Here is a 12,280-nt window from a genome sequence, read left to right as displayed (position 1 = left end):
ACAATCACTTTATAGTTTAGTACTTTTACTCTATTTCAGTCTTCAAATTTCTTAAGATTTACATTTGCAGTTTCTAATTTTTATGAGCCAATGTAAAAGAAAAAGGGACAGACAAGGCAAAATCTGTGCTTGCTCCTATCTGCAAACTACATTGCATTGGACTGAAAGGATATTTCATTTTGTTTTTATTAGCATACATTGCTTGTAAAAAAAGAGAGAGAGAATTCACTATATTTCTATACATGCACGTTGATCATGTTCATCCCTCTCATGCTTACTTCCCTCTCTTCTTTTTATAATTGTAACAGATTTCATTCAATGTATGCCAGTCACATACATTGCTCCCACAGAGAATCATGGGTTAAAACTGCAAGGCCTAGAAGGACCTGAAGTCTGAATGAGATGATTTGGGAAAGATAGTATTCCATGGTAGCTAGCCTTCTAGCGCACTAAGATAAGCAAGGTCAGGACACTCTGAGAAAAATATGTTCCTGTTACACAAAGTTGCATGGCTAACTGTAAAATCTGGCTTCTGTAACTGCTTGCTTGCTTAAGCAGAAGCTGCCTGGTAACCTGCTGCATATAGTTTTAACCGCACTGACACTCAGGGCTGTTCTCTACTATCCTGATAGTGGGAAGCAGTCGCTGCGAGGCTAATAAATGATTGCTAGCCCTGTAGACAGTGCTGGTGACTTTAGGGCCATGGGTTTGAGTCCCACCGTGGGTTCAAGTCCTACTTGGGTGGCCAGTATACATCAGTTGGAGGCCCCAACAAGAAACCAGACTCAGGCCTTGACGGATGCGGAACCATGGGGTGGGGAGACCCACTCCATGGCAGAAGGGCGGCTGCTGACACTGGACTTCTTAGCCCCAAGAAGGAACTGGGATCTCTCCTCTGTCCCCGAGGAACCCCTCAGCCAATGTTTGCAGGAATCTACTGCCACCTGAAACAGAGCGGCGCTGACTGAAACAGAATGGTAAAATGAAAATGTTCCAGAGGTGTTTTGTGTGGTGTGCACTGGATGGCTTATAGGTTTGAGACCCACTTGGGAGGTCAGGCCATGTGTGCTGGCTTTGGGTGAGTCTGTGGGTGAGCTGGACATGGCTGTACACCCTGACGTTGAGTGGTGGTGAGATGTCACCACATCGACAAGTTCCATAGTAGGTTCAAGTTTCACCTGGGTGGCCAGTATACATTAAAACAACATTTCTGTTGTATAGGTATACAATATTGTATACAATTATGCATTATGCAATGCATAATAAAAATGATATTTATTTATACCATACTGTCTTCATCCAGTTATAGATTGATAAGTATTAGGCTGATTCCACAGTGAGTCCAGGATCAAGGTTGGTTAAATTTGAGGTTTCATCTGGTGTGTTATGAACTTAAAAAAAAAATCTAGGTAGTCATTGACAGTCCATAGTTCATGTTCTGAGAGACATTTAATGAAAGCAAAATATTTTGCTATTAATTTAAATTATGCTAACTAGTAGGAGACATGGGATGGACAAAGCAGAAGTGCGATGGCAGAACTTTAGGGGAAATATTTATTTATTTGTTTTTCCAGTTCCAGGGCTTGAACTCAGTGCCTGAGCACTGTCCTTGGGCTTTTTTCAAAGCTAGAGTTCTACTGCTTGAGCCACAACACCGCTTCCAGCCTTTTCTATGTATATGGTACCAAGGAAAAAGAACCCAGGTGTTCATGCATGCTAGGCAAGCACTCTTACTGCTAGGCCAAACTCCTGACCGAGGGAATTTATTTTTTAAAAAAAAATGAGATGAAATGTTAGCTGGCATTGGTGGCTCATGCCTGTAATCCTAGATACTCAGGTGGCTAAGATCTAAGAAGTAAAGTTAGGTGTCAGCTTGGCTAGGAAAATCTGTGAGGTTCTTATCTCCAATTAAGCACCAGAGAAGCTGGAAGTGGAGCTGCTGGCACAAGTGGTAGAGTGGTAACCCTGAACTGAAAAGCTCAAGTATATTGCCTGAGACCATGAGTTCAAGCCCCAGCATCAAAAAAGAAGAAAAAAGAGTGGTATGATGTCAATTTCTTCTCCTCTATAAAATAGCAATACTACTTGATCAGTGAAGATAAAAATAAAAACCACAATAAGAGATAACAAAATAGACGGCTTATACTTAATGAATGCTTATTGGAAAGGTAAAGCATGTGTGGGGCCAGGTGAGGGCTGTGGGTGGTTTGGGGTGGGTCAGTGCTGCTGGCTGGGCAAATATTTGTAAGTAAACAAGTCTTTTGATGAACAAGCACCTTGTCTGGGATCAGTATTTTCCAGATAAGTGGGGCGTAAGTGCTCCCACCCTCACTCTAGCATCTGGCAAAGCCCAAAGCTCCTCCTTTTCAATTAAAACTCTTAGAAGTACACAAGCAGATCCGAAGTTGTAAGTATTCACACACTGAAGGCAAATGCAATAATGGAACGATTTTAGGTCAAGGGGTTAACGACCCATGATAAACCACCCTTGACTAGCTGGACAATCCCTGCCTACATTTTTTCATATATAAATATGGGAGTAAAGAAAGACACCTCCACAACCAACATTTTTCACAAGAAACCAAAGGGCGATTTGCAGCAATGCAGTCATGGCAGAGCTCTGCCTTTCTGGTGATCCTTCATCTTCTAGAAGGAGCCCTAAGCAGTTCCCTCATTCAGCTGAACAACAATGGTTATGAAGGCATTGTCATTGGCATCGACCCAAGTGTGCCAGAAGACGAAACGCTCATTCAACAAATAAAGGTAAGGCCAAGCTTGTCACTCTTTGTGTTGATAATTGCTAATGGACAGTAATTGTCTGCACAGGTATAATGTGGTAATACAGAAAATGTGAATTCTCGATTCAGCTGCATAACACTGGAAAGTGATCTTTATATCTGAGGCTCAGTTTTTTTCATCAGTAAAATGGAAATGAGCCATTGAAGTTCTTGGGGGGCTGAGCGCTGGGGGCTCACAGCTGTAATCCTAGCTACACAGGACGCTGAGATCTGAAGATCTTGGTTTGAAGCCAGTCCCAGCAGGAAAGTCTTTGAAACTTTTATTCTAATTCATCATAGAAAAGGCCAGAAATAGTACTATAGGTCAAGTGGTAGAGCGCTAGCTTTGTGCAAAAGTAACTTAGGGACAGTGACTAGGCCCAAAGTTCAAGGCCCAGGACCGCCAACCCTCCCAACAAAAAAAATTATTGTGAAAGATGTAAAAGATGATGTGAATGCAGTGCCTACAATTCAAACCTAGATGCCTCATTGGCATTTAATAAATGACATGAATATTTATGTACTGTGAATTACTCCACTGAAAATAATTTTACTCTACAGTAGGGCAGCGATGATTACTTTGGCAGGTGTGATGAGATGCACAGAGAGTATTTCTTTTGTCTGATGTTCCCACTGGTACATATTTGATTCTCTTTGTACTCTCTAAATTGTATCCCCCTTTCCTGTGGTGCTAATGGGAACTCAAAAAGCAAGATCTGATGTAAGAGCAATCTTGACCCAGCAAGGGGAAGAAACTCTGCATTTTATCAACCTCCCCCCACATCAAAGCATGTTCTCAGGGATTCAGAGGGGTCAGTGCCTCACTTTGTTGCCCCTTCCATGAGAAAGGAAAGGAGCAGAGAAGCATTTTGTCCTGGCAAAAGTGTACAAACTGATGTCGAGTGGAGGTATTAGAAAAAGGTTTTAGACAACAGAGGGCCAAAAATAAGAAGTAAAGCAACAATTTAATGTGTCACCTTAAGCTCCTGGAAAAAGAGCAACAAACCAACCCTAATACCAGTAGAAGGAAGCAAATTATTAAAATCAAAGCAGAATTAAATGATTTGGAATCCAAAAAAACTATAGAAAGAATCAACAAAACAAGGAGTTGGTTCTTTGAAAGAATTAACAAAATTGACAAACCCTTAGCAAATCTTACCAAAAAAAGAAGGGACATACCGAAATAAACAAAATCACAGACGAAAATGGTAAAATCACGACAGAAATTACCAAGATCCAGAATATCATGAGGGAATACTTCTCAAACCTTTACACCAACAAATTTGAGAATCTAGAAGAAATGGATGAATTCCTAGCCAATATTAACATACCCACACTGAACCAAGAAGAACTAACCCAAATCAACAGGCCTATTTCAAGCACTGAAATAGAAATGGCTATTAGAGAACTTCCACCTAAGGAAAGCCCAGGGCCAGATGGATTCACAGCTGAATTCTATAAGGTCTTCAAAGCAGAGCTCACACCAATACTCCTCAAGCTCTTCAATGAAATTGAAAATGAAGGTTCTTTACCAAACTCATTCTTTGAAGCCAGTATAACCCTCATCCCCAAACTAGACAGAGATTCATCAAAGAAAGAGAACTATAGACCTATTTCTTTGATGAACATCGATGCAAAACTTCTCAACAAAATACTGGCCAACCATCTACAACAACTCATCAAAAAAATTATACACTACGATCAAACAGGATTCATCACAGGGAGGCAAAGCTGGTTCAACATACGCAAATTAATTAATATAATTCAACACATCAACAGGAGCAAGGACAAAAATCACATGATTTTCTCAATAGATGCAGAAAAGGCATTTAAGAAGATACAACACCCCTTTATGCCAAAAGGTCTGGAGAAACTAGGAATCCATGGAACATTCCTCAGTATAATAAAGGCTGTGTATGACAAACCTACAGCTAGTATTATACTTAATGGCGAAAAGCTAAAGCCATTCCCTCTAAAATCAGGAATGAGACAAGGATGCCCACTCTCTCCACTCCTCTTTAACATAGTATTAGAATTCCTAGCCAGTGCAATAAGGCAAGAAGCAAGCATAAAGGGGATCCAAATAGGGAAAGAGGAAGTAAAACTTTCCCTCTTTGCAGATGACATGATTCTGTATTTAAAGAATCCTATAGACTCTACTCCCAAGCTCCTTGAGCTGATTCAAAACTTTGGAAGGGTAGCAGGGTATAAAATTAACCCTCAAAAATCAACTGCCTTCCTCTACACCAACAGCGAGAGGAATGAGGCAACAATCAGGAAAGCAACTCCTTTTGCAATAGCCTCAAAGAAAATAAAGTACCTAGGAATTACCTTAACTAAGAATGTAAAGGACCTTTTTGATGAAAACTTTAAAACCCTGAAAAAGAAAATTAAACCAGAACTGAGGAAATGGAAAGAACGACATCGCCCCATTTGTTAGGAAATGGAAAGACAGAGATGGAATGCAGAGATTTGCAGTTCTATGCAAGTCAGAAGCATTCCTGCAAATGTTCCTTGGAGAAGACCTGGAGAAACTTCACAGAAGAGAAAAGGGAGTCAGGAAGACAACCTAGACTGTTCCTCTGTCCTTCATCCTGATCCCCCCCTCTCTCTTCTCTCTGTCTCTCTGTCTCTCTCTCTCTCTCTGTCTCTCTTTCTCCATCTCTCATACACACACACACACACACACACACACACACACACACACACACAGAGTAGTTCAGTTTCATCAACGTATGGGAAAGCTGAGTCTCTGCCTGTCTTGGCATTGCAATTTACCAACCACCACAACCACTGTATTTATTCTGTTGAGCATTTGTTCATTCACTTTGATATATTTTCCGAGTATCTGCATCACATAGGGTACTAAGAATCCACTTGTGAACAACATGCTACACTTTCCCTGTCCTGGGGTGTTTGGGCCCATTCTCTTCTTATAGCCTGAGAATGGAAGTCTATTTGGGCATGCGGGTCACCTTACCAGAACCTGGAACAGAAACCCAATTTTTTTTATTAAAACATGAAAGAGTAGAGTATCTGTGCTTCTTCAAGAGCACCAAGTACTCCTCCTGTCTCTTTGGCTAGCTTTGTCTCTGCACACCTTAAAAGGCTCAAAACCTAATCTTTGATAAGGGAGCCAAAAAAATAGAATAGAAGAAAGACAGCCTCTTCAACAAGTGGTGCTGGATGAACTGGTTAAGCACATGCAGAAAACTAAAGTTGGATCCTTCTTTTTCACCCTGTACTAGAATTAACTCCAAATGGATCAAAGACCTGGAGATAAAAGCCGACACTCTGAAAACTTTACAAGAAGGAATAGGAGATACACTAGACCTCCTTGGCACAGGTTGAAACCTTCTTAATAAGGACCAAGAATCACAACAAATCAGAGAAAGGCTGGATAAGTGGGACTGCATTAAACTGCAGAGCTTTTGTATGGCAAAGGACATAGCTAGTAAATTAATTAGGAAGCCTACAGAGTGGGAGAAGATCTTCACCAACCGTACAACAGACAAAGGCCTCATATCTAAAATATATCAACAACTCAAAAAATTGAATCAATCCAAAACTAATCTCCAAAGTAATAACCATCCCATTAAAAGATGGGCCAAAGTCTTAAAGAGAGTCTTCTCTGAAGAAGAAACAAAAATGGCCTATAGACACATGAAGAAATGCTCAATATCTCTGGTCATAAAAGAAATGCAAATCAAAACAACTCTAAGATTCCACCTCACTCCAGTTAGAATGGCCAGGATCAAGAAAACTAGTAACAACAGATGCTGGAGGGGATGTGGCCAGGAGGGATCACTACTACACTGTTGGTGGGAGTGCAAACTCGTTCAACCACTATGGAAAGCAGTATGGCAGTTCCTCAAAAGACTAAACATAGAGCTCCCCTATGACCCAGCAATTCCACTACTTAGCATTTACCCAATCGTCCAGAAACAAAGACATACTAAATCCACTAGCATAACAATGTTCGTTGCAGCACTATTTACCATAGCAAAGATATGGAACCAATCCAGATATCCCTCAGTTGATGAGTGGATCAACAAGATGTGGTATTTGTACACAATGGAATTCTATGCTGCTGTCAGAATGACATTGCCCCATTTGTTAGGAAATGGAAAGACTTAGAAAAGATCATATTAAGTGAAGTAAGCCAGACTCAAAGGAACTTAGGCTCAATGGTTTCCCTCATTTGTCATAATCAGTAGAAACCTTGGGCTCTCCTAGCAGAGATTTGCAATAGAGCAAAACCTTGATACAAAAGGCCATATAGTAGGACGCTAAATGAAAGGATCTCTAGGATATAGAAACATAAGCCATATAATGAATGATTGTTGTTCTTAAGGTACTATGTTATCTCTCATCTCTTTTGCTGTCCCTTGGTTATCTCATATTGTTACAGTATCTCACTTCGTTACCTGATATATTGGATATATTTGTATCTGGTTATTTGAAATTGGATAGGGAACCAGGGAAAACAAGATGAGGGGTGGGGGTGGGGGAGAAGGAAATGGGGACCAAGACATGTCAAAGGGTATCAATGTATGGGAATTAATGCACCATCTATCTGGCAAATATCATGTAACCCTTCTATTAATTACAATAAAAAATATATGAAAAAAAAGCTCAAATCCTTCCTTCCTACATCAACACCCTGGTCTTAACAGACCTAGTGTTCACGACCCACGGGATTTGCTCATAAGACTTTCTGAACTGAACTAGCTTATCATAAACCATTTCAAGGAATTGGCTGTTGTTGTTGTTGTTGTTGGTGGTGGTGGTGGTGTTGTTTTGCTGCTCCTGGGGCATGAACTAAGGGCCTGGGCACTGACCGTAAGCTTCTTTGTGCTCAAGGCTAGCACTCTACCATTTGAGCCACAGTGCCACTTTCAGCTTTTTCTGAGTAGTTTATTGGAGGTGAGAATCTCATATTTTTTCCCAGACAGAGTCTTCAAACTGCGATCCTCCGATCTCAGCCTCCTGAGTAGTTAGGATGAAAGGTGTGAGCCACTGGCTGGCTTGGATGAAACATTTAGTAGCAGTCGCTATTCTTTCAATTGTGGAGAAATAAAGTTACTTATAACTTGAAAGCATGTAATAATGCTATTTCTTTATACCTCATTCTAAATATGGCATTAAATTTAGTTTGAAATTCCAGGATTATCAGGAGATTCAGCAGGTGCTGAGGTTATGCTCAACACTCCTGTTTGCTGTGAGACCCTAAGATTATGCTGTCTTCATTCTTAGCATTTCCCTCAGACTTACTGATATTCAAGGGATCAAAAGCAATGAAATTATTGATGGCACTTAATAAGCACTAATGCTAGTCCTATGTTTTCATCTCATTCATTCTTCACTCCAGCCTTATCAGACATATATTACTTTTCATTTTGTAAGTGGCCTCAGGATTAGAAAATGCCTATTGTCGCACAGGAAGTAGCCATGTCAGGATTACATCTTCCTCTAGAATATGCATCACCCACCACTGACCATATGACAAATGCTTAGACAGGTTAGTGTGACTAATAAAGGCATTTCCACACCCACCCCTTTCCATCAAAGTGCTTGAAAGGTAATACACACAAGCAAATTTTAATAACTGGCATTTCATCTGTTTTCAATCATATGATTATGTAACATTTTCTCTCCTCAGGACATGGTGACTCAGGCATCTCCATATTTATTTGAAGCTACAGGGAAAAGATTTTACTTCAAAAATGTTGCCATTTTGATTCCTGAAAACTGGAAGACAAAACCTGACTATGTGAGGCCAAAACTCGAGACCCTCAAAAATGTGAGCAAATCAAGTCTTTTTCTTCTGTAATCTTTTTCCCCAAGTCAAAACACTCTAAAATGAAATGAAATTGTATTTCAAATATTTTTGTCTGAGGTCTCTTTGCTCACATGATATGTTAATGAACAATTTCTCCTGAACGTTCAGGCTGATGTTCTGGTGGCTGAAGCCAGTCCTCTAGGCAATGACCAACCCTACACTGAGCAAGTAGGACAATGTGGCGAGATGGGGGAGAGGATTCACCTCACTCCTAACTTCTTAGCAGAGAAGAAGTCGCTTCAGTATGGACCCCAAGGTATGGATCCAGACGGACTATTCCACTATGTTATTCATAAAGCTAATATTTTTGTCAAAGCAGATAAATTCACATTGCTTCTGTGAGCAATACCACAAAGATCAAGTAAACTAGCATAAACAAACTGACAAAGCAAGCTTTTCCACTTGAAACAAGGAATAAGAGTAGTGTGTTTCTCAGCAGTACTTTAATTTATTAGCTTTTATGTGTGTATAAATGTAGTCTTTTAATATTTGAGTTTGTTGGGCCAGGAGCGTAGCCTAGTGGTAGAATGCTCACCTAGAATGCACAAAGCCCTGAGTTCAATTCCTCGGTACCATATACATGGGAAAAAGCCAGAATTGGTGCTGTGGCTCAAGAGGCAGAGCACTAGCCTTAAAGAAAAAGTATCCAAAGACAGTGCGCAGGTCCTGAGTTCAAGCCCCCGCATTGGCAACAAAAATATTTGAATTTGTTATAAATTGATAATTATTAAAATTATTTTATACCTTGTGAACTCACCTGATGTTAATTAATAGTGTTAAATTTCTATAGATCTGTGAGGAGACGCGAAACTAAATGAATGAAACCTTCCTCCTGCAATTCATGTGATGCCCACCAGCATTATTGGACATCTGTGAACATTCAAACTATAATCTTGTTAAAACACAGACACCGTAGTTATGGATGTGGCAGGGAATGGATCTGATTTTGAACCACCCTTCCAAGTGATGCTGCCACTTCAGGGAAATGTGCCACATTCTGAGTAGCAAACAAGAATAACTGCTGCTCAGCTCTCAGAAATTGGGAACTGTCAAATACAGTGAGGCAGCCCTGGCAAGATCAGCCTGGGCTATAAAATGGGATCCTGTTTAAAAACAGAACAATCCTCCTCCCCCCCCCACAAATGTAAACACACACACACACACACACACACACACACACACACACACCCCAAAAATCAGATATGCTTTTGTAAAAGAAAATCCTTTGTCATTTCTATATGTGCTGATAGAACTAGAGGAAGCATTGAAATACACAGCGACAATGGACCTAAACTACATTTTTCAAAGTATAACCAAATGCAATTCGTCACTGAGAAAATAGAATTAGACATCTTTATTGTCTTAAAAAGATTAAATTCTTCCAGAATCAGTTTAATTTTCTTTTTTTTAAGAGACAAGACAGAGAAAAAAAAGCAGGCAAAGAGCCCTGGTGCCTCCATATCCCACCCCTAAATACACTAGAGTATTTATCCAGAAGACACCATACGTATTTCTCAGTTATTCTACAATTGCTCATTTCAACTCCATAATAAAAACAGAAAATTCCCAGCCCATGGCTCCACAAACACATGCTGTGTCTATTTGCTATGTCACATTCCTAAGACCACTCCAGACCCTGGGCTCCTGCACTGCCTTGTCTTACTCAATGCTTGTGATCACCCAATGCCCCTTAGTCGTCAGCATATAAATGCCTAGCTGTGGGGTTTTAGGGCTCCCTCTGCTGGCCTTCTCTCACCTACCCATCCCTATCCAGCCTACCTTAAATTCTCAATACAAAAAAACCCCCAAAACCAAAACCAAAACAAAAACAAAGTTGTATATAACTCATTAGAACTCATCCAAATGTGATAAATATTTGACTCGGTGACTCTTTGTAGACAGGATGTGTCTAGATAGTACCATGAAGAAGTCATATTGTCTGCCTTCACAGAGAAGAGAAGTGCCTAGAGGGAGATTAGCCATGAAGCAGCCACCACAGCAGAGCATGATGCGTGCCTTAATGGAACATGAAAGACGTGCACTAGAGGAATTCCTGGGTTAATAAGAGCTTGCCAGGACAGACAGTCATGAGAAAGAGTAGGAATTACAGTAGCAGAGACAGGGAGAAGAGATTCCTGAAGGAGATATATATAAAAGGATCCAGAGATAAGTTGTCATGTACTAGTTAAGGAATCGATTGGAATTAAGAGTATTGAAGGAAGGTAGAAAACGACAGCAAATCAAGCTTAGAGAGGCAAGGCTCAATCATCAGGCCTCCAGCATGCTGCACTAGGAGTTGGGCTCAATCCTCACACCTTGAAGCATTTCAATTGTCTGATCCTGTGTGTCTTCCACTGGACCAAGCACTGGGCAATGATAGTCAAGGCTGTCTCATCTATAGAATTCATGTTGCTGGGCACTGATGGCTCACACCTGTAATCTTACTCAGGCGGCTGAGATCTGAGGATTGTGGTTCAAAACCAGCCTGCACAGGAAAGTCCATGAGGCCCTTATCCAATTAACCACCCGAAAGCCAGTAGTGGTGGTATGGCTCAAAATGATAGAGCATTAGCCTTGAGTGAAAAAGCTTGGGGACAGTGCGCAGGCCCTACATCCAAGACCCACAATTAACAACAACAAAAAGAATTCATGTCTCTAATTTTCAAAGAGCCTAGCAAAGCAAACCAAACATTTTTCTCTAGTGTAAAAGGGTCATTTTACCCTCCTTATTGTATTCAGGTGTTTAAAATATTTTCTCCTAGAAAGGGCATTTGTCCATGAGTGGGCGCACCTAAGGTGGGGAGTATTTGATGAATACAGTAATGACCAGAAGTTCTACTTATCCAAAGGAAAACCCACACCAGTAAGGTATGTATATTTACATTTCATTCTTCTCTTAGGATTTTAAAGTGCAACAGTATTTTTTCTTGAATTGATTGCATTAAAATGACAGTTTTTGGTCTTCCTTTTAAAGTCATTCTTAGTCATAGTATATATTCTTTCTCTGATTTCCACAAAACTATCACATTTATTTTCTTAGCAGATATTCCCATTGATTGAAATCTGTTTTTACAGTTTTTAAGTCATCTACCTTTTGTTGTAAATGGGCCAGGTATTTAAAAATAAATGTACAGCCACAGAACTCCTGGGGCTTTCTAAGGCAGAATGTTATCTGCACAGACAGTATTAGAATGACAAGGCCTGTGAGTGCCTGTAGAATTTGCAGAAAGGCAATCCATATGCTAACAAAATCACATCATAGTCTGAAGTGAATCCAGTATGGTGTCCAAAAAAAGAAAATTGTATCATACTTAGAAAGTACTATTGGCTGTTATGATTTTAATGGGCAAGGTTTTGCAATTTATGTGCATATAAACTGGTTTGACACAAACCCAACTAATAGGGAATCTGCTTCTTTATTTTAAAGAGCTAACATAAATCAGGTGCCTATTGGATGGAGTAGAGGGAAAATGTAATTATCACTCTCTAAAAAGATGGAGGCAAAGCCTGGTGTGGTGGCTCAAGCCTGTAATCCTAGCTACTCAGGAGGCTGAGATCTGAGGATCAAAGTTCAAAGCTAGATCAGGAACAAAAGGACCCGAGACTCTTATCCCCAGTTAACCTCTAGAAAACAGGAAGTGGGGGTTGGCTCAAGGGTAGG

At 40.3% G+C, this 12,280-nt stretch overlaps 2 protein-coding genes across 2 annotated transcripts in view; one reads left to right on the top strand and one right to left on the bottom strand.

The window, feature by feature from the left end:
- Odf2l (outer dense fiber of sperm tails 2 like) overlaps positions 1-12,280 on the bottom strand; it is a 108,127-nt gene that overhangs the window by 87,883 nt on the left and 7,964 nt on the right. The window lies entirely within an intron of this gene.
- Clca1 (chloride channel accessory 1) overlaps positions 2,525-12,280 on the top strand; it is a 29,724-nt gene continuing 19,968 nt past the window's right edge. Inside the window, exons 1-4 of the mRNA XM_090334468.1 lie at positions 2,525-2,763; positions 8,440-8,580; positions 8,728-8,875; positions 11,382-11,487. Of these exons, the coding sequence (XP_090190594.1) occupies positions 2,602-2,763; positions 8,440-8,580; positions 8,728-8,875; positions 11,382-11,487 (557 nt within the window). The 5' untranslated portion in view covers positions 2,525-2,601. The remainder of the gene's footprint in view (positions 2,764-8,439; positions 8,581-8,727; positions 8,876-11,381; positions 11,488-12,280) is intronic.

The sequence above is a fragment of the Megascapheus bottae genome, chromosome 6 (assembly GCF_031878675.1).
Source record: "Megascapheus bottae isolate mThoBot1 chromosome 6, mThoBot2.hap1, whole genome shotgun sequence".
Taxonomy (NCBI): Eukaryota; Metazoa; Chordata; class Mammalia; order Rodentia; family Geomyidae; genus Megascapheus; species Megascapheus bottae.
The sequence above is the reverse complement of the archived record's forward strand: the minus strand, read 5'-3'. Positions and strand labels throughout refer to the sequence as shown.